The sequence below is a fragment of the Lactuca serriola genome, chromosome 4, assembly GCF_051521515.1.
Source record: "Lactuca serriola cultivar US96UC23 chromosome 4, Lser_US96UC23_V15, whole genome shotgun sequence".
Taxonomy (NCBI): Eukaryota; Viridiplantae; Streptophyta; class Magnoliopsida; order Asterales; family Asteraceae; genus Lactuca; species Lactuca serriola.
This window is the reverse complement of record NC_136411.1, coordinates 179,610,181-179,633,174: the sequence shown is the minus strand read 5'-3', so window position 1 is coordinate 179,633,174 and position 22,994 is coordinate 179,610,181. Positions and strand designations below refer to the sequence as shown.

The following is a 22,994-nucleotide window of genomic DNA, read 5'->3' as shown; positions in this document are numbered from 1 at the left end:
TCCGTGCCATTCCATGCTATTTGTAACATCCCAAAAATACGGTCCGAAAATTTCTTTTAAATTATTAATAAAAACCATAATTATCAAAACATTTTATTAATAAACAAAAGTCGTTATGAAAAATTAGAGTATCATCTCAAAACATGTTCTTTTTATCAGAGTAAAACATCATAGGCTAAAACTTCTCGTTGTATGCCATGCAGTCATCCCGAGCTCTTCCCTCCGCTACCGGAAGTACTTGAAACTAAAACTGAAAACTGTAAGCACGAAGCTTAGTGAGCTCCCCAATCTACCACTTACCATACACATAAACACATATACTAGGCCCCCACCCGCTGCATTGGGACTAACCCGACATCGGACTTGCTCCGACATCGGGCCCCGCCCGTCATCAGGCCCCGTCTGACATCAAGCCCCTCTCGGCATACATATATGTTTCTCTTAGGCCTCGCCTGTCTCTGGGCCTCGCCCGCTACACACATACCACAAAACATATAAGCATGTTAATATATAAGAGACGATCTCTACGTTGTAACTACTAGACTCAAGTCCCCGCCTATCTTGGGCCCCGCCCCTACTTTACTACTAATGAGATGTGGAACCCCGTCCACTCTCAGCTAGTAATGAGATACGGGCCCTCGCCCACACTCACCTCCCTACCAAACACATAAAAGTATCACAAAGACAACAAGTATAACTAAACATGCATTCTGCCTCGGGTACCAACCGACATCGAACCGAAGTTCGGAACATACATATAAACCTTCCTCGGGCGTCGCTCAGCATCAGACTGAAATCCAGAACCTATAAACTGCATCGGACTAACCCCGACATTAGATCTAAATCCAGAACTACTAACATCTAAACGGGTCGGCATTGTGGCCGTAGACCCGTTCCTACAGGAGAAAACTCACCTCACAAGCTGACTGTGGAATCATGCGGATAAACCTCTCGCTGCTAGCTGGCAGATCCCCGAACTGGTGATCTCTCGACTCCCCGAGCTACCATTACCCAAAATAATCAATTAGTCCAAACCAATAATTCTCCTTAGGGTAAAATGACCATTTTACCCCTAGCCCAACTTGGTCCATATCTAAGGCCCAAAACCATAATATAAAAAGGCCCAACACTAGGTAGGCTTCCCTAGCCCACTAATGGCCCAATTTGCTAAATTGAGCCCAATCCCTCTAATTGGCTTTACCCTAAGCCCAAACATATTCTTGGACCAAATTATCTGACTTCTGATGACCCCCTAAGGCCCAAAGGACCAAAATCCAATGCATGACCCAAATTAGAGGCCTAAAACACACCAAGCCCATATCTGATGAGTACGTTGCGCGTACCTACATGTACGCCCAGCATACTTCTCTGTTAAGTCACTTTTCTATTAAGCACTTAATACTCTATTCCAACGGCTATAAACACAGATCCAGATCCTCTTCAACATCTTAAACAACAACGTCACTGACTTGGTGACTTTTCATGACCCTAATAAGCGCAAACTCCAAAATGGCATTCTATTCTCATACAAATGATCTTAACTCATGCATGAACCCAATAAGACATCCAAGGTGGCAACTTTTTACCTTAGGGACTCATTTAGCACTGAGAGTGGCAATTCCAGGCCTAGGAGTCGGATTTGAACCATAAATCTCTATACTTGGGACCAAAATGACTCCAAAACCACACTACACTAGATCTAAGCATATTTGAGGAAAGTTTATAGCTTTATACCTCAAGGTGATCTGGAATGGAACAACAATCTCAGATCTACTGCTTCTCCTTCGATCCACTACCTTGCTATGCTCTTCGCTTGCTTGGAAAATGGCTTCACACACTCAAAACTCTACCAAGACTGATCAGTGTCATGTGATAAAAAGTAGTTTTCCCTAAGTTGCTATCATTATCAAAATACTGAATTCGATTATTGAGGAAAGCAAACGACGTCAGGGAATATCATATGCCTCAGCAGTGAGGACTGCTGACTAAGGCAAGGAACCATAGACTCCAGGAAAGTATCAAACGAACGATACGCCTGGTTCAGTCTAACAAGTGGAGACACAGACCCCAGAAGGTACCAAATGAAAGGTACAACTAGTAAGGTCTAAAACAGTGAATACAGACCGCAGACAATATCAGATGAAAGATACGTCTAGCGAGGTCTAAACAGTGAACGCAGTGAACACAGTGAATACAGTGGATACAGACCCCAGACAGCATCAAATGAAAGATACGTCTTGTAAGGTCAAAACAGAGGAGACATACCCCAGATAGTATCAAATGAAAGATACGTCTTGTAAGGTCAAAACAGTGTCACTCTGAAAATGAGTTACCAGCATACAGTGTAAATTGCTGGCGAAATATCGTTACCTTAAAGCCAATGAATTATAAGGTAACCCGGGATACTCGTAACCATACTGACTAGAGTACCAGACGCCCTACGAGCGTCTATAAGATGTGACATTTGTCACCCGTTGGCTTGGTAGGCCGGGACTGTAGCTAGCAGTCTGGGTGCGGGGTTGTCAATCCCGTATAGATCTATACACACAATGTCCGCTCTCCCTACAGGAGACTCTGGTTACCAAATAGACGACGGAGAAGGCCGTGTCCTGAAGATGCATCCCAAATAGCGGGTTTCTAATGAAAGTGCTGAACTAGAGGTAGAGACTTCTCAATAGTGGGTTTCTAATGTAAGTGTAGACTAGAGGTAGAGACTCTTAACTGAATTGATTGAAGTAACCCTTATGCCTAAGCTTGTATACATAGTATATAACTAATGAATCAAATGACCTTCGGATGGACATCCGATCCCACCAGACCACATCTCAACGAAGAAAAGGAAATAGGGCGGACAAGCCTTCCTAAGTCCTTCAATCATTATTTATATGCCTCTATACAAGCACCGACATACATCTAACTACGCTTAAGTGTGTATCAAGTAGAAGTGATTCTTGTGAAGTAGGAGTGTCTAACAAGTGAAGTAGGAGTGTCTAACAAGTGAAGTAGGAGTGGTCGCAAGTGAAGTATAAGTGTCGAATAAGTATAAGCGTATCGCAAAGTAGAGATGACAACAAGTGAAGAGCGTATTGAGTATAAGTGAAGTAGAGTCGATCTCAAGTATAAGCGAAGTAGAATCGTATCACTAAGTAAGAGTGTGAATAAGTATAAGCGTCATCAGGTATAAGTGACTTCAGGTATAAGTGAAAGCGTTACAGAGTAGGAGTATAAAATAAGTATAAGCGAAGCAGCAGTATTTAACAAGTAAAGTATATGTCGAAAAGGGAATCTTTGATGAAAAACCTTTATACTCGGGAAAACCACAATTTGTATTCTTTTGTAAAAACATGTTTGAAAGCCTTTGGAAATCCTTCATAAACCAGTTTAAAATGAATTTAGATAAAACAGTACAAGTAAGAGTTTTGAATTAAATGAAAATCTTTTAGAAAACCATTATAGTGTCCTACTCAGTAAAACAGTGTACAGTATCGTAAAATCTTGTGCATGCGGGTTATCAATCACATGTGATTGATATGATAACTGGCATGTTTAACTTGTATTCCCCCCTATAAAACGTATAAAAACATTTAAAAGGTTCATTTAGGGGTATGAACTCACCTGGTGTAAGTAGGTCCGACGAAGGTGCCGTTTGGGCGTTCGGTGTCACGCAAGGACTCGAACACACACAATGACCTATTTAACATATGATAACATATGTTCACATACAATTAGTATATTTAATGCTAACTAAACAAATATACGCGCTCAAAGGAGCGGAAAACACTTTGGCTAAGTGTTTGGGTGTCCCGGGTAGCGTTTTAGGGCGTGTATGGCTAAGGAATGGAGCTTGCTATCCGAGAGTAAACCCCTATCACATAGTTTACGGCCCAGGGACATCTCACCATGAGTTTACGGCCGTAAACTCATGGTGATGGGTTCTAGGGTGTTTTAAGGCTCCTACTTGCTCATTGAATTATTCTAAGTACTTTTCCCAAAAGGCATGAGTGGGTTTGAGGCTTCTAAGGGCACTAACTTGGAGTTTACGGCCTAGGGACACTCCTAAGGGAGTTTACGTCCGTAAACTCTCACCCTTAGTGTTTTGTGAAGTTTCAAGCCCCTATTACCTTTCTAGAAATTTCTAATGAAGTGTGATGTTATTTTGGGGGATTAAATCTAACATTTAGATGTCTTTTGGGGAGTTTACGGCCTAGACACTAGCTTGGGCCGTAAACTCCTTTTTACCCCTCTAATTCATGTGTTTAAGCCCTTAAATCCTTCCTAGTATTTTATGGTAAATGTCTAAGGTCATTTGGGGGACAAAAACCAACATTTTGGCTTGGTTTGGGGAGTTTACGGCCTTGGTATAGACCTGGGCCGTAAACTCCTTTTTCTCCTTTAATTTGATGTTTTTAAGTGATCACAACCCCAATTACTAAGTCCCTGAATTATGTGTTAAGCCCTAGTGTGGTTTGGGAGTGTTTTGGAGGCATTTAGACAAGGTTTTGAGGGGTTTACGGCCTAAGCATGTGCTTGGGCCGTAAACTCACTTTTATGCCCCAATTCATTGTGTTTTGATGTTTAAACACTCCTAGGCTAGATCCCTAATTAGTTTCCAAGCTTAAGGGCAAGTTTAAAGGCATGTTTGGCACCATTTTAGGGGTTTACGGCCCTAGAGTGTTCCTGGGCCGTAAACTCCTTATCACATGCCTTCTTGAATGGTTTTTGGGCTATAACTATAGCTAGTAATGTTTAGAACAAGCTAGGGTAAGCGGACTTACAATTTGGAAGCGTTTGGTTGCGGATTCGGGGCGAAAACGGGTCTAGGGAGAGAGTATAGAGAGAGAGTGTAAAAAGTCTCCAATGGACTCCACTCACCCTTATATAGGGTTCACAGTCGGGGCTCAATGGAATTTTACCCGAGACTGCCGTTAAACGGGGCTTTTGGTCACACCCGATTTAGTGGTCGTAATAATAAAACTTGACATTTTCCCAATAAATGGAAATGTGTGTCCTGTGTTTTTATTTCCTTTTATCATGACTTAACGGCATGCTAAATGTAACCGAATGGAATGTTTATTAAATTGACGCCCTCTAATTAACGGAACTTTTATACAGTGGAATATTCCGTTAACGGTAACGGGGAAATGTAACGGGACAACTTGGGTTGTCACAACTACCTTGCTATGCTCTTCGCTTGCTTGGAAAATGGCTTCACACACTCAAAACTCTCTCTGATGACCTCCTAAGCTCCAAGAACACTCAAGGAAGGATTAGGGTTTCATGGTGGCTGTCTAAGGATGAGAGGGAGGCTGACATCTAGGGCATTATGTTCTTTATATAGTGCTTGACCCCCAAAATTAGGGTTTAGGATCTCTGAGCTTACGTTGGACGTACTCCTCCCTCACCCGCGTTCACTTTCTTCTCTACGTCGGGCGTACTCCCAACTTACGTTGGGCGTACTCCCGTGCTGGCTACCTTGCATGCATGGTCCTTTCTTGCCATCTTTCTCCATTAAGGACCAATTATGTCAATAACTTAAAAAGTGTTGTAACTTCTTCATTCTAAGTGCGTTTCCGACGAACTTTATATCCTCGAAAAGGTGGCGGGGAGCCTTACATTCCCAGCCACACCCCAAGCCTAAAACCTTCCGAATAAGACTCGAGACCCATAAAAGACCGAATCAGTTATACCGTGGTCTGAAACCTCAACCAAATACTTCTCATAATGGGGTGTTACACTATTATTTTTTAAGCTTATACCACCAACATTATTTCTTTGAAATGACCTTAAGAACAGCAGCAAACATTTGATAAATGTTAGATACTATAATAAGAATAAGACAATTAAAAGTTTTAGTTAAATAGAATTCAGACCCAATTATATTTTTAACATAATCAAATAATTATTTCTTTCTTCCATGAAACAAAAATTTTCACCATAATTACAGTGTTTCTTAACCGTTACTTAATTATTGGGAGAGGTTTTTTAGTAGCTATAAAAGTAACTTTTTTATGTTTTAATAAAATGAAGTTTATTTAGTTATTGCCTTTCTAATTCATTTAAAGAGTATATATAACATTATAGGATGGATGATGGATGATAATGTTGTATAATCTTCTCAAACAATGGTCACACTCAATCCTCAAAATATGCTCAAATTTCAAACATGACCCAGGTTACAATGTTAACAATTCAAAATGCCGCCACTAATCTATATGTATAATAATAATATTTACTTAGCATTTTGCATTACAGTCAAGATCCGTTGTAGTCTAGTTGGTTAGGATACTCGGCTCTCACCCGAGAGACCCGGGTTCAAGTCCCGGCAACGGAAACCCTTTTTGGCTAATGCCTTCAAAATGTAGCTGTTGACATATACTCTATTTGCAACCAATACTCATATTTGCAGATAGCCAATAATTTATAGGTTTTAAAGAGTTCATTATTGTTATATAGGTACTTCTGCAATCTTCTTTTATGTTTTTTCGATATTCACACTATTATCTTACCTTAACTTGATGTTATCGACTTATTATTTTGCTTGAGAACAGTTGCTCTTTTTGGCACAATAAGGTAATGAAATAAGTGCAAAATCACTGACAATCTAATCTTAAAATTTATTTGTTTGTTAGAATTTATTTATTTATACAACTAGAAAATATCTTATATTATCCTTGCTTGGGTTTTTTTAACACTTGATCTCGAGTTTCTGCAATCTCCGTATATGGAAGGACAGGATTCACTTTTGGTGGTAAGCAATAAGCATATTGCATAAAGCATCCATTTTTTTATAGTTATAAACTTTTAATTCATATTATGAAACTCTTTCGTGTATTAATGGTTTATTCTTCTCCATACCCAGAAACATATGGTTACTACAATTGGCTATCCTACAGGAGCGGCATGTTGAGGTCAACTAGAACTAGATGTTTCATAACATTTTTTTTTTTTTTTTTATGTTTTTCATGAATTGATTTATAAGAAATCTTTTTGTTATACGTGTCAAATGATTTTGTTAGTGCATATGCAAAGGCTCATCTCGATTTGCAAACAAGAAAGATACAATTGTTCTATCTGACGATGCCACTTATTATGAGAATGGAAAGCATCCGAGTGAAAATCAAGATGATAATTATTACATTGGAAAGGTAAATACTGATACTTGATAGAATAAAACAAGTTGTATTACATTTTATATATGTATATTGGACTCGGGCTATGTTAATAGAGAAAAGTTATAACTTTTTGTTCCGTAAGATAAATTGTGTAACGATTTTTCCCACTAAAAGATGTGGGACATGGGGTTTTGGATGTTTATTTCATTGGATGTTTTAAAAACCGGTTTGAACCGGCCGGTCGAACCGGGAGAGGGAGTGGTTCAACTATCACCGGTTTTATATTGATTTCTGAATCGGATTGAACCGGCCGGTTTTTAGAAAAAACCGGTTAAACCGAATAAAAACACATGAAAAAAAACCATTTACATAATAAACATTGGTGATTTTTTTTCAAATCTATTTAGTTTTCTCTAAATAAAAACATATGATAAAAGTTATAAATTATTTTGATGTTTTTGTATTCATCAAAAACTATATTTTGTTTCGGTATTATACTTTATTTTCTTTTTGACGTATATGGATTGATGTAAAACACTAAAAAGTATGGCTATGTGTTATTTTAATGTATTTGGATTCATCTACAACTTATTTTTATATGTATTTTTAATGTTTGAACTTGTAAACATCAAATTCCTAATTTCTATATGTATGTATGTGTAGGAAAATAAAATAAAAAAACATGAATAATATAGAAACCGGTTCAGCCGGCGGTCGAACAAGTTAAACCGGTTAAACCGGGAACCAGTCACCGTACCGATTCAACTAAAAAATCGGTTTTTAAAACATTGATTCCATTTCTAATTCATTTAAAGAGTATATATATAACAATATATGCACGATGGATGATCATGTTTTTTATCATCTTTTCAACTTAAATTAAATAATAAAACAACGGTGACATTCAATCCTCAAAAATTGGTAAGGTTCAAACATAACCCGGGTTAAAATGTTAACAAGTCAGGCACTAATCTTTATGTATAATAACAAGTTTTAATAACAATATTTTGCATTAATAATCAAGATCCGTTGTAGTCTAGTTGGTTAGGATACTCGGCTCTCACCCGAGAGACCCGGGTTCAAGTCCCGGCAACGGAACTTTTTTTAACTAAAACTCTTAACCATTCTTAAACTTTTGGGTATCAGTGTGGTCGTCTCCTTAAGTTCTCAGTTACAGAACATGTCATTTTACACAAAGTAAAATCAAATAATGTTGGGCCCCAAAAAATTTGTAATTGAAGGCTATTTTATTTAGTTGAGGCCAACATTTCAATTCATTTAACTCAAAATAATAACCAAACCATGGTGATGACATGATGTGTTTTCTTTGTCAATCTAGATTAGATTGAGTCGATATATTAAGCCAAAAAACCCGAACTAACGTATTAAGACAGTAACAAATTTACCTTTTTCCCCCTCCTAAGTCTTCTCAAATTAAAATTGATGAATTTGTTAACACTAATGTAATATTGTGATTTTTTTTTTTTGGAGTAAATTACACGAATGGTCCCTATGGTTTACGGTAATTTTTGCGCTTGGTCCCTAACTTATTTTTTTTAACTCGGACCGTCGCTATTGTTGCGTTGTTGGTCCCGACGGACTTAAAATGACTAATATACCCGTATTTTATTACTTTAATTGTTTTATTTATTATTAACTTATTACAAGAAATTGTTTAATAGATGTGGGTCCATTCACCCACCTATCCATTCCATCCGTTTCCTTTCAATCTTTTTACCTTATATATTTGATGCTTATTTCTCTTATAAAAAACAATAATTATGGATAAACCTTAGATATGTAAGGTAAAATTGGGTTCAGAAAAATAATAAACTGATATAAGAGAAATAAACATTAGATATGTAAGGTAAAAAGAGGGTTGAGAGGAGATCGATGGAAGAGATGGGCGAGTGAATGGGACCCACGTCTATTAAACAATTTCTTGTAATAAGTTAACAATAAATAAAATTATTAAAGTAATAAAATAAGGATATATTAGTCATTTTAAGTCCGTTGGGAACCAATGACGCAACAAAATCAAATTATAAGACCGACCGAGTTAAAAAAATAAGTTAGAAACCAAACGCACAAATTACCCTAAACCACAGGGACCATTCATATAATTTACTCTTTTTTTTAATCTAAGCTAAAACTGTTATTCAGTCTCAATGACACAATGACCAAAAAAATAATGTTATGTCGCAAAATAACAACATTTTGAATATTTAGCATAAAATAATCCCTTTTTCTTCAAATGTGTTTTTTTCACAAAATTATTTATTTTTCTTGAAATGGCATCCACTTGACAAATTATAATAATAATAATAAATTGAAAAACATTATAGAATACACAAAGATTTGAGTGAGTTAAAACCGTTAAGTGTGAATCTCTAAAATCTACAAATCTAAAACAATACACCTTACATTTCTTTTCTCCCAATAAACGCTTTACAAAAATTTCAACTCAACAAAACTCCCACCTCTCTCCTAATAACCATTATTATAAATTCCATCACCTTGGGTAATTTTACCAATTTACCCCTCCCTCCACCACATGAGAAATCATCATATCAATCAAATGGTGGCCTTACTAGCTTCTTCCTTTTGGTTCAACATTGATTGCATGTGTGCACGTTTTATAGCCCTAAGATCCACTACGCTTGGTGGAGCGGGTCTTATACACCCATGCAACTCAACCAGATCAATCAATTCTTGCTTGTTTAGACTCTTCTTCTCAACAAGCGTATCAACAACCGCATCCATCAGTTTCCTATTTCCCTCCAAAATCTAACCAAAAAAAAAAACAAAAATGAAAAATCACCATCAACAATATATGATATGATATGAAATATACCTCTTTTGCACGCCCGTAACACATGTTCAAGATCCGCAATGCCTCCGTGTCAATTTCCTAATTTTTTTTAATTTTTTAATCAGATATAATAATAAAAGTGAAAATATAATATAAAGTTAAAAAAAAAAATTATACATCGATTCTATCAGCAACCCAAAAATTAGATACGCCATAATATTTGTCAGAAAGACCACCAAGTACGAGCGTCCGTGCTGCTGACCTGGCGTTGTCAGATGTTTCAGCCCATATCGTACTCAACTGCCCAGTTTATATTAATTCACTTTTATTACAAAAACTAAAAAAAAAAAATAAAAAAAAAAAAGAAAGAAAGAAAATTGTGTCACCTGATCTTCACCATGCCAAATCTCGTCAGCTGCTCGTGGCGCTAATTGAACAGTAATATGATCTAACAGTGACTGCCGACTGTATCAAATAATTACAAATTTTTAAATATTAAAAAAAGAATTAAAAGGATTTAAAAATGAAATTAAATCTGTTGTTGTGTTGTGTACCTTAGCAAGCCTTCTTTAAATTTGATATGATCCATTTTCACACGCACATAACCTAATTCCCTCCCTGCTCTTGGCGCGATATTAATCTGATCAAAGTAAATATTTACTATTATTATTTTTAAAATTAGAATTTATAAAAATAAGAATGTTGAGAATATGAATCATACGAATTCAATGTTTTTAAGATCAGGAAAGTTGATTGCTACAACAGCCATTGCTGCTTCATTGATAGCCACTTGTTTCCAGATCTCAAGGCTTCTTTCCTTCTTGTCAAGCATTCCTCTCTCTTCTATTTGTGCAGCTTGTAACAAGTCATCTGTTGTTATCTACACACAAATTAAACAAAATATGTATATATATGTTGATGTATTATACTTACTAGAAAAATAAAAATAAATAAATAAATAAATACCTCAGTTCTTCCATCACGCATCATGTTAATGGCAGCCACCTCAACAATATTTGCCAGCTCAGCACCAACCATTCCATCAGTCATGGTAGCAACAGCAGCATAGTCTACATCTTCAGCCATTGGTTTCTTACGCGCATGCACCTATAAATATAGTAACAAAAAACATTCAATACTCCAATAAAAAATAAAAATTAATTAGTTAATTAATTAATGAAACCTTTAGAATTTCAACGCGTCCGATTAAGCCTGGTTTTGGAATAAATATTTTTCTATCAAACCGCCCTGGTCTCACAAGCGCGGGGTCTAAAATATCGGGTCGGTTTGTGGAAGCAATAGTAATCACATTTCCTCTTCCTTCAAATCCATCTAAAGATACAAGCAGCTGAAAAATAAAAATAATTAGTAAATGAAAAAAAAAAAAATCATTTTAGTGGAAATGGAATATAATTAATCTGACCTGATTTAAAGTTGCATCACGTTCTTGTCCACCGGAACCTTTGATTAAACCACGTTCCCTTCCAACCGCATCAAGTTCATCAATGAAAACAACAGATGGAGCCTAATAAGATGGAGAATGTGAATATCGAAATATGAAATAAAATTTTTGTTTTTTTTTTTTTTTTTTTGATAAAAGTATGAGAAAGTAGGATGCTTACACACTCTCTTGCTTCTTGGTAAAGTGCACGAACACGTGAAGCACCAACTCCAACGTATATTTCAACAAATTGTGATGCGGAAATGGAAAAGAAGTTTACACCTGCTTCACCAGCTACTGCTTTTGCTAACAAAGTCTTTCCCACTCCAGGGGGCCCACAAAGAAGAATGCCGCCTGATAAACATATCAAGTGAATTGTGAAGCCTCAAAAGGGATAAAGTATTGAAATTTTGATTATTGTATGTTTATGTAATCCTCAAGATGCTAAATATATAGTATTGAAATATTAAGGCTCTGTTTGGCGTGCCATAGTTAGCCAATAAACTAGCTTATTTTTCGAGCTTTTTTAAGTTGTCATGTTTGGCAACCCAAAAAGTAGCTTAAAAACTAGCTTTTTGAAAAGCTACTTAGGCTATGTTTGGCGTACAGTGTACTAGATGAAAAGCTAGCTGTTAGCTGAAAATCTAGCTGATAACTGAAAAGTTAGTTGTTAAATAAAAAGCTAGCTAATATTTAAAAAGCTAACTGATAAAAAATGACGTTTGGTAAAACTAGCTGAAATATATAAAATTACATAAAATGACATTTAAGAGTATTTGGTTCTATAATTAATTAAGAGGTATATTTGGAAAAAATTTTAAAAAAGCTCCTAAAAAGCTAGTCTAAATAGCTTTTCAAAAAGCTAGCTTATAAGCTACTTTTTGGCTTGCCAAACGCGACAACATAAAAAAGCTCGAAAAACAAGTTAGTTTATCAGCTAGCTATGGCACGCCAAACAGAGCCTTAGACTAGCTTTTGTTGAGCTTTTTTAAAATTTTCCAAATATACGCATAATTCTAAAAAAAAAAAAAAACATATTCTTTTAAATGCCTATTTATGTCATTTTATATATTTCAGCTAGCTTATCAGTTAGTTTTAACAAACGTTATTTTTTATCAGCTAGCTTTCTATATAGCAACTAGCATTTCAACTAACAGCTAGCTTTTCAACTAGTATGTCAAATATAGCCTTAGACTAACTTTTCGGGAGCTTTTTAAAATTTTTCCAAATATACCCTTAAGTAATTATAAAAAAACATATTCTTCTAAATGCCCTTTTATGTCATTTTATATCTTTCAACAAGTTTACCAAAGAACATTTTTTATCAGCTAGCTTACGATATAACAGTTATCTTTTCAGCTACCAGCTAGCTTTTCACAGCTAATTTTTCAGCTAACACGCCAAGCAAAGTGGAAGTATCATATACCTGGTATTTTGACACCTCGCCTGCGATAAATTTCACCATGTGTGAAAAACTTGACAATCTCCTCCAATTCAAGCCGAATTTTCCCAAGTCCAGCTACATCTGTAAACTTCACATCCACCCCTCTTTCTAAATACTGTGAAAGTTTTGTATTTTGTGCACGACGAACCCTAGCACCAGATTTCATGAACTGAGCAGCCATTTTCATGTAAGGATTCTCCTCACCTTCCTTTCCTTCTTCATCATCATCATCTTCCCCAGGTTCAAGTCCTGCCATTCCCCTTTCCAATTCCTTCATTTTCCTCTTCTCTTCAGCTTCTGCTTTCTCAATCTTCAACCTATCTTCATAATCCTTTTTCTGCTTCTTGTAACTTAAAACAACAGTCTTGTAGAACAAAACAAAGAACAACAACCCAATAACCAATGTAACATTGGAGTCACGCGCTAAATCTCTCCACATGTTAGACATGCGAGAGTATGTCATTTCAGCTTCAATCATGGATTGTTCGCTTCTGAGCTTTTGTTCCTCCATTTTCTTTCTCTTCTCTTCCATCTTCTTTTGTGCTCTCATTGCCTTCTCCATTTGTGCTATCTCTTTCTTTCTACTCAACATCTCGTTGCTTCTGCTCTTCTTAAGCTCCTCTCTTGCTTTCCTTAACTCCAAGACTTTTTTTGAGACTGGTTTTGGTTTCACTAATGAAAAGAACCAGACAGGAACTTTTGCTAAGAACCCTAAAAAGGGGGGAGGAACATCTGGCATCTTAACAGGTGGAGTATACGCCTGAACGCATATTGAATCGATCTCCATTGCATCCCATGATTCCCAAAACTTCTGATCACTGTCTATTGAAGGCACCACAAGTCTGACAACTTTAGAATCCTCTAAAACAGCTAAAACAACTACAGGTCTTTCCTTTAAACCTCGACCAGGGGGTTTAATTATGTGTTTAAGCTTTCCATCGCGTTTCAGATTCAGAATATCAGTATATGGAATTCGATTACCTACAACAGGGAGCCCTTGTGACCATGTTTTCCACTCTTCGGGTGTTAATGTATTCGTCTTTTTGGGAGGACGCTTCTTTTGTGAAACTTTGGCTGCTAATACAGGCTGGGGTAGTGAAGCCGATATTATCGTTAGGGTTACAGAGATTTGGAGTAAATTCAAAGCAGTTACCTTACTTTTTGATTCTTCTTCGGGTTCTGAGTTACATATATGACATGTAATTGATGAATTAGAGTTAGGTAAGCGTCTAATTCTTCGAGATTGTAGTCGACGTGATAAGGAAGTTGAGGGGAACAACGAAGAAGCGGAAATACAATGAGATGCCATGAAATTCAGTAAAAGTAGCTGAATAGAAAGAGTAAATTGATGTATAACGTTACTGTATTGGTTGAAGGAAGCGAGTCCAGTGCTTAGGTTGTGGTTTCGCAGGGAGCAGATTAGCGATGTTTATATCTCATGATGCTTTCATCCTCAGTGAATACTAATCAACACTGAGCTTTCAGAAATGTAGCAGAAAGAAAAAGATAAATAATCGAACGCTCTTCCCAACTGAAGATGAAGTTACTCTGTGAATTTGGAGCGGAAGGGAAGGCCGGAGTTCTGGCCGGCGTGAGCTTTGAGGGATGGTTTTTAGATAGGTTCCATTAGCGGCTTATTTACGGCGTTAGAAGTTTTATTTAAATGGGAGTTAAACGGCGACGTATTGTTAGTATCTAAAGCTCTATTTTTTTTATGACAAAACTATAAAAAAAAAAATATAGCATATATCAAGGTTGTCAAAATAGAGATCCTAAGCAGTATCGTTTTTGGGTTTGTAAGATCGAGATCGTACGATTGGGATCGGGATCCTAAGATCCTACAAAATAAAATATAATTTTAATTTATAAATTCTAATCATGAAAAATATTTCAAACAATCAATTTTTCGTTCAAAAGTTATAAAAACTTCAAAATATTAATCATAAGTCACAACACAAAATGATAAACAGTAAATTGGTAATGGTAAAAAACATAAAATGGTAAAAAAAATCATTTGCAAAAAAAATAATAAAAATAAAAAAAAATCAAGGAAATGTAGGATCGGATCGGATCTCGATCCTACGAGCTTACGATCCTACCTGCGATCCTACCCCAAATACGATCCGGATCGTTTTGTATACCTAGGATCGTAGGATCGTACGATCATACAATCAGGATCACGATTTTGACAACCATGGTATGTATTTTTTCTAGGTTTTATTCAAAATGATTTTGATTTTTTTGTTTCGTGGTTCTTTTGATGGTATTTCTATTTAGATTTGGTCCCGTTAAAGTTAAAATGACTAATATATTTTTTTAATTTTTTTTTTCTTATTTTCTTAAAAACTTTATCTTTTATTTTAATATAAATGTAATAGTAATAATTAAAGTGGGGCGTCTCTCTCTTTTCAAATCGTTAGTTCTTCAAAACTTAAGAGCACATACTCTCCAAATCTTTATGATTTATTCTCTCCACCATTTAAACACACGCCTTAAACAAACAAATCATGAGAGAAATAATCATTTAATAGCATATAGAATTGTTGCCACAAAAAACCAATATACATTTTATTCACTAAAAACCCAACAACGGCACCAGAAGACCCAGGTAATGGCAATGGACTTATTTAACAGAAATCAAATGTTTTTTTTTAAGTTCTTGACATGAGAACATTAGGGTTTTTTGATTCAGTGGGTTATTCACAATGTAAATTTGACATGAGGGGTGGAGAGTGTGGGTTCGATTCCAGCAGTTCGAACATTAAGGTTCTTTGATTTTGATGTTCCTTTGTCTCTCTCTCGTTCACAATCGAATGTAGCCAAAGTAAGACAACGTCATATTTCTTCTCTTCCTCTCAGCAAATCTTTTGCTAGAGATCGATGCATGGGGCGATTCACATCACCAAACTACGCAGTGGTTTTCTAGTCTTGATTTATCTTACTATGGGTTGGGGATTCACCACATGAAATCGAGAACTCCACAAACAAATGTGTGTATGATGTTGCGTTTTTACCCTACAGGAAATCGAACAACATGGGATGGATAGTTTCCTATTTTTGAACCTAAAGACTTCAACTTTAGATCTACACTTTTATGATGGTGAAAGCTTCACTTTAGTGCCAATCTTGTTGTTTCTCTTGTTCTTCTTCTTCCCTTCTCTCCCATAAACTTTGTTGTTGGCTTTATTGTTTGTTACAATTACTGAAGAAGAATACATATTGGGGGTTCTTTAGTGTAAAACGGAATCCATGTGTTGATTTTATGCAGGGTTCCCTACGCTTTAATTATGTGTATGAATATTTCATTTGATGTCCATAAGAAGACAAAATAGAGTTTCACTAAGAGATTATGGAGCTTGATGCTTTATACAAAGGATGAACATTGAGTGTATGTGTGTGTTGTGTTTTTGATGAACACAATGAGAAAATAAATCCTTCAGGTATGGTGATTAGGTATGGTAATTGCGTTCTAAAGAAGACAAAGTACAAGGATGGAGTGACTGCAAAGAGTCACTGATATTTGTGGACTTTGGGAATGAGATCAAACTTTGAGGAAGAAGATATCTAGTTTATTGGGTTTTTTATGTGATTAATGAGGGGGGGGGGAGAGAAGGGTGGGCCCAAGTTTATTTCTTATTACATTTATATTAAAATAAAAGATAAAGTTTTTAAGAAACTAAGAGAAAACAAATTAAAAGGGCATATTAGTCATTTTAACTTTATTGGTGACCAATCCGCATAGAAACATGGACAAAAAGGTCACGAAGCCAAAATGTCGGGGCTTGGACTAAAACCTAGAAAAAATGCATACCACAAGGACCATTTTTGCAATTTTGTCTTTTTTTATCAATCTAGCTATAACTTTAACGCTTGATAAATTTTGTTATAGATAGCAATCAATTTTAAGTAAGAAGAATACAGAGAAAGTGATACATAATGAGTTATACATCTTGTATAAATAAAGACAATAACGTTATAGTGGTAGTTTTGTTAAAATGTTGTAACACAATCAACACAGTTAATTTTTAAGTTCAAACTTATTCATCTTAATGGTTTTAATGTAGGAAAAAAGTGATGTTGGTCAGAAAATTTGTGCACGTAATAAATAAAATCATAGTTTGAGTAGAAAATGATATTTTAGGCTCATTCTTGAGATGGTATGTAAAGTTAATTAAGTAATTTATTTGTTACATTAATGATAAAAGATTTAATTCACTTTTGTTTTTCTTGATTTTTTAGATGCAAGAAACAGAAAAGTTGGAAGAGGAGATTGGGAGATCTTTGTTGTAGAAGAGGGTAAGATAAACGAAAAAAGGAGGTTATTGTAGGTTCGATGATAGGATACAAACAAGTAAGAAAAATATGATTATCACAAAGATGGTTTTCACTAAGAATGGTTCTCACAAATAGAATGAGGTGCACAAAGTGTAAAATCTATTTTTCAAGGTATTTGCTTTTAGACCCTTAAGTTATGAGATGTCTGCAAAATGGGTCCCTAAGGGAAAACGCGTGACTTTTGGGTGCATCTTGAGTACGATGGGCATACACCTTTAGTGAAATCATGGAACAAAAACATAACCCCGCTTGGTTTGAGTGATGCAATATGTTTAGCAGCCTAAACCTGAAATGTATCCAGGAAAATTATTATCATTAACCGATAAAGGTTGAGATTGAGCGCCTCTGCTTAAGCATATAGGTTTTGAGTGAAAAAAGTGAGGTACATGTAAAAAAAAGAGAGAGAATTACGAGAAAAGTTTGAAGAATTTTGGAGCAAATAAAGTGAAGATCAAAAGATCAAAATTCCGAGAAATTCAAAAAGTTGAAGATACCAAAAATCAAACAACAAAAGTGGTGAATTCAAAGAAATCGAAGATCAAATGTCAAAGAAATGAAGAATTCCAAAAGAGCTCCATAGTGGTATCAATGATTGTAATTCTAGATTATGTATGCTTAGGTTGCTCAACTAAAAATACCTTGAGGATAAGGAGGTTTTATGCGGATGGATTCGGAGGGTTGCATAAAATGAGCATTATTCGGAAAAAGTAGGCGATTGTTTATGAAGATTGTGAGTATTTAAAGTATGGGGGGTACTTTATGAAAATTTTAGACACAAATGCATGCGTTGAGGTCTTGGCATAATGGCTGAGCTAGAGTCGGATTGTTCTATGTGGTGTTAGTAATTAGAAGTTAAGTTTAAATTTGCTTGAGGGCAAGCAAAGCCTAAGTGTGGGGTATTTTGATATTGCCATATTTATACCTATTTTTAGGCAATATTTAAGTACATTTTTATTGATAAGTTGATAATATGTTTAGAATAATGATACTTATGACTTTAAATTGTTATTTTCAGTCAAATAAAAGGATTTTCAAAGAGAGGGACCAAAAGTGACAATATGAGGAACATGGGAGACTTGAAAGACAAGAAAAGAATAAATCCACGATAAATACTGAATTCACGACGTGGCAAGGTAGGCCACGACGTGGCATGAGGATTCTAGAAGATAGACATCGCGATGCGGAGGATTTCCTTGTACGGTACGGATTGCTTGAAGCCCACGACGTGGCCTGGATAGCCACGATGTGGCGCGGGTTTTTGGAGATTATTTAAGTTCTCCTAATTATTACGAAAGGAGGAACCTTTTGGCTGAAGGAAAGAGTTGCAGAAGACTTTTCAGAGCGAAAGAAGGGTTCTGGAAGAAGGTTTTCAACACCAAAAAGAATAAAGGTTTATATTTTAGTTAAATAAGAACATGTCTTTTATTACTTTAAGTTGTGTTGGTTTATTAGTTGCTAGGATGAGCAGCTGAATCTAGCTACTCTTGTTTAGCTAGATGAAGCTTCAAACTTTTGAATAGTTCAATGTTTATGGATTAAGTTTAGTTGGTAAAAATTGCTTGTGTTTGAATTGTATAACCTAGCATGCTATTGTTTGTTTCTTTAATTGCTTGATTGCATGTTCTGTGTATCTTAGTGACCATTAACCGCATGAATTTGTTTACCTAATGGTTTAGTGAACATTAAATTGTTAGAGCTAGGATTGACCAATCTTAGTTAGTAATTAGAATAAATAAGCTTAGCTGTGCTAGAGAACGTGTATTGTGACCATAATTGCGTTTATATTACAAATCTTACATAGCATAATTACATTCATAATTAGTTCTGTGTTTAATTATGTGTGAAAATACATGGTTTGACATGAGTTAGTTAATTATTGGTAAGTTAGAACTAAATTACTAATATAACTAAAACCAACTTAATAATCCGTAATCATTAGCTAGCCATAAGGAAAAAGTGGATTGAAACTAAACGAGAGTGTGTTTTTACTTATTGAATTTGATTTAAGTTAATCTGATCTTGTAAAATCAGATAAAACCCCTTTTAAACTTGTTAATAATTAGGTTAATTTAATATAAGTAAATTAATTAGAAACACCGTTCCCTGTGATCGACACCCGACTTACTCAAACTATACTGTAATCTGACTAGGTACACTGCCTATAAGTGCATAGTTAGTTAAGTTTGTTAGGTTATAAATATTAAAATTAGTGAGTACTTTTGTGCACATCAAGTTTTTGGCGCCGTTGCCGGGGAACGACTTAGTTTTTCTTAGTTTTTAGCTTATTTATTTGCATTAAATTAATCGATCCTTCTTGTGAAGTAAAAACCACAAAAAGTTAATTTTTCAGCAAAATAAAATTTTTCTGTCAGTCACAGAGTCCACGACGTGGCCATATATCTGCCACGACGTGGACTATTAAAAAACTAAATTTTTAGTTGATAGTTAGTTTTTCTTATTTTAGTTCAGTTTTATGTTTTTAGTTTAGCAAGTTGCAGGAGTTCATGACCAGAAGCTCAAACACACCCTTGGTGCCACCACTTGAAGATCCCGAGTCTGCAATTCACAAGAAAAAGACGCCCATACAAGAGTTGAAGTCAGCTTTTTCTAGGAAGTCGGGAAAGAAGACCGGAGAGTCAAGTTCATCATCGAGGCACAAGAGCAATCTTTAGCATTTGGATCATACGCCCGTCCAAACCAAGTCCGAAAGCGATACCGAGCCGGAATTTGAAGAACACACAAGCGAACCCGAGAACGAGCCAAGGAACGAGATGGCAGCAATTGAAGAGATGTCCATGGGAGCTTACAAGAAGCGGATCCGAGAAGATGTGGGTCCCGGTTTAGTCCAACCCGCAATGCCTGCCACTGCCGCATTCGAGTTGAAGGGGCACATATTGACTACACTGAAAGACATCCCATTCTTCGGGAAAGATCATGAGGATGCTTTTAAGCATCTAGATGAAGTCAACGACATTGCAGATTACTTCAATGTCTCAAATGTCAACAGAAACACAGTCTTGCTTAGGATGCTTCCCATCACTTTCAAAGGAGCTGCTAAGGAGTGGTTAAAAGCACTCCCACCAGGTACAATCACCACTTGGGCTCAAATGCATGAGCAATTCCTGGACTAGTTTTCCCCGCCATCCAAGATAGCCAAACTCAAGAAGGCAATAGCCAACTTTAATCAACAGCCGGGAGAGTCATTATACGAAGCATGGGAGCGGTACAAGGGCTTGCTCAGAAATTGCCCTCAGCATGATCTAAATGTGCAGCAAGAGATGTCAATCTTTTATGATGGGGTCAACGTGATGACAAGACAACTCCTTGATTCTCAAGGACCTTTGACAAAGAAAAATCCAAGGGAGGTCAAGGAGCTAATTGAAGAATTCGCGAAGCACTCTCGCGAATACCACAACCCGAGGCAAGATGGAATCAAAGGTGGTGGAGGGGCCCAAACTGAAGAAATAGCAGCTATAATGGCCATGTTGAATAATATGGATCGAAGGATAACACAAATGGACCAGTCGATACATACCTTAAGAGTGGGTTGCGAGAGATGCAGTGATCCACACTTGACCAAGGACTGTAATGTAGATGAGTTTGGGAACAGAAAAGCTCAAGTGTGCTACTCTAGTGGGGATAAATTTGATGAGGACCGGAGGAAACCGAAGAAGGAGTGGCTGCCATATGAAGAGTATAAGAAGCAAAAAGAAGAGAAGTATAGGCAGACAGGTCAAGGCTTTTATCAGAAGGAGCATCCACCAGCCGAGAAGAAACCCGACCTAGAGACCATTTTGATGAAGTTTATGGAAGCTTCGGAAAAGAGACACGATGCCACTGATTCTGCTATTATGGAACAACAAACTTTGATAAAGAATCAGCAAGCCTCCATCCACAACCTTGAAGTACAATTTGGTCAACTAGCCACTCTAGTTCATGAAAAATTGTCCCCGAAGAATCCCGAAGTAAAGACCCAATCTCACGTAATGGCCATCAATACTGAAGAAGACGCAATCTCTGAGTTCCTGGAGGCATTGGAAGAAGAACCACAGCAGCCCGATCCAAAACCCAAGAAGTCAAAGTTCGAAAGTGAAAAAGTTGCTGAAACAGCTTCGCCACGACGCGGCACTCCTCTAGCCACAACGTGGCGTATGTATGATAAAAAATTCTTTGAACCCGTTCTAGCTTATCAGCCACCTTTGCCATTTCCAACCCGAGCTGCACTTAGTCTACTGGAGAAGGAGCATTTAGAATTTGTAAAGCATGTGAGGGGGATCCCGATTAATACTCCATTTGTCGAGTCCTTATCCAAAACTCTCGAGAATCAGAAATTACTGCAAGATTTGATAGACACTCGAAGGCAATTAAAGAAGCAGTCAAAGGTGGTTCTAAGTGAACAAAACTCAAAAGCCGTGTTGGGAGAGACACCAGAAAAGATGGGGGATCCTGGACGCCTCACTCTTCCGTGTGAATTTGGTAATAAAATGAAGGTTAATGCTTTAGCTGATTCTGGGGCTAGCATTAACTTGATGCCTTTTTCATTTTATCAAAAAATGGAGATTCAGAAGATGAAGGCTACAAAAATGAAGATTCACATGGCGAATCGTTCGGCGACACAACCCCGGGGCATCGTGGAGGATATTTTGGTGAAGATTGGAAATTTTGTTTTTCCAATAAACTTTGTAGTTTTGGATATGAAGGAAGATCCCGATGTTCCAATAATCCTTGGTCGTCCATTGCTTAACACTGCTAGAGCTCTTGTGTGATATTCGTGAGTCTAAGCTCACTTTGAGGGTTGGAGATGAACAAGAAGTTTTTGAAATACAAGATGACTTCCAAGAGGATCATGTTCAAGAAGAGGTGTTCACAATTAATGAAGACAATGAACTAGAAGAACTGGAAAAGCTTATGGAAGAAGAGATCAAGGCAGTTCATCAAGTCAAAAGAACAAAACCGAGGCCATCTATTCCATATTTGATTGAAGTCATAGCTTAGAAGAGTCCGCCTTCTTGGGTGAGCAAAGAGGATGAGGAGATGACAAGTGATGAAGAGGAGGTCAATTCAAGAGTGACAAAGCCGGTGGTGAAAGAGGAGGAGAATGCTATGGAGTGCAAGGAACAAACGAAGGGCACAAAACACAAGCTTGAAGAAGATGGAAAAGCTAAAAAGGAGAATTCAAAGAAGGCGTATAAAAGGCAAGTTCAAGCTTACAAGAGGCGATTCAAGGAACAAAAGATCTTGGTGGTGAACTCTTCAGAAGATTCAACGTAGAAGGCACGGAGTCCAGCTCAAGACTCCAAGAAAAAGAAGCGCTTCTCGGGAGGCAACCCGAGCTTGGTTTGCATTTTTCTTTTCTTTTCATTTTTTTAGTTTTTAATTAGGATAGATATCAACTCATCATCAAATAACTGATACTTAGTAAAGAATTAACTGTGGGGAACTTTAATTAATAAATGAGATGCAAAGTAATTAGTTAAAATGTGAGATTTTATAAAATTTCACAATAAGGCAGTTTCCACGATGTGGGCTGATACAGCCACGTCGTGGTAAAAAAAATGAAAACACGGGACCAAAGGACAGTTTCAAAGTCCACGACGTGGGCATAGCAAGCCACGACGTGGCCTTTAAAAAGTCACGGGGTGGCCATTTCCTTAAAACCCTTTGACCAACATCCCCATTCCCCATTTGATACTGCCGCACGAACAGGAACAAAAAAACCCCACAACCAATTTCTTAATCTACTTCCAATTTCCTTGCAAGTTCTTGTCAATTAACTCTACTTGGTATGTGTTCTATTCATTAATTGTGGTTAGTTCTTACAATTTTAGATTTTCATGGTTAGGGTTTATT

At 36.6% G+C, this 22,994-nt stretch overlaps 1 protein-coding gene and 3 non-coding genes across 4 annotated transcripts; 2 read left to right on the top strand and 2 right to left on the bottom strand.

The window, feature by feature from the left end:
- The first annotated feature begins 6,258 nt into the window (after window positions 1-6,258).
- TRNAE-CUC (transfer RNA glutamic acid (anticodon CUC)) lies at window positions 6,259-6,331 on the top strand. The gene has a single exon. It is a non-coding gene; the product is annotated as a tRNA-Glu (tRNA).
- Window positions 6,332-8,137: 1,806 nt separating this feature from the next.
- Window positions 8,138-8,210, top strand: TRNAE-CUC (transfer RNA glutamic acid (anticodon CUC)). Its single transcript has one exon. It is a non-coding gene; the product is annotated as a tRNA-Glu (tRNA).
- A 1,204-nt stretch (window positions 8,211-9,414) lies between these two features.
- On the bottom strand, window positions 9,415-14,448 carry EMB2083 (AAA-type ATPase family protein). Its single transcript, XM_079040511.1, has 11 exons — window positions 12,792-14,448; window positions 11,547-11,719; window positions 11,348-11,449; window positions 11,108-11,272; window positions 10,891-11,031; window positions 10,646-10,804; window positions 10,479-10,564; window positions 10,311-10,389; window positions 10,102-10,224; window positions 9,967-10,023; window positions 9,415-9,899 (listed from the first exon to the last, which is right to left on the bottom strand). Exons 1-11 carry the CDS (start codon window positions 14,116-14,118, stop codon window positions 9,687-9,689), a joined length of 2,625 nt encoding a protein of 874 aa, XP_078896637.1. The 5' UTR covers window positions 14,119-14,448; the 3' UTR covers window positions 9,415-9,686.
- Window positions 14,449-20,299: 5,851 nt separating this feature from the next.
- On the bottom strand, window positions 20,300-20,406 carry LOC145103406 (small nucleolar RNA R71). Its single transcript, XR_013706499.1, has one exon. It is a non-coding gene; the product is annotated as a small nucleolar RNA R71 (small nucleolar RNA).
- Window positions 20,407-22,994: the final 2,588 nt, after the last annotated feature.

Coding starts and splice junctions, on each gene's coding strand:
- EMB2083 (XM_079040511.1), bottom strand. CDS start 14,118: ATGGCATCTCATTGTATTTCCGCTTCTTCGTTGTTCCCCTCAACTTCC. Junction 10,805..10,890: donor TGCGTGATGGAAGAACTGAG/GTATTTATTTAT, acceptor ATTTGTGTGTAG/ATAACAACAGATGACTTGTT. Junction 10,565..10,645: donor ATCTTAAAAACATTGAATTC/GTATGATTCATA, acceptor TACTTTGATCAG/ATTAATATCGCGCCAAGAGC.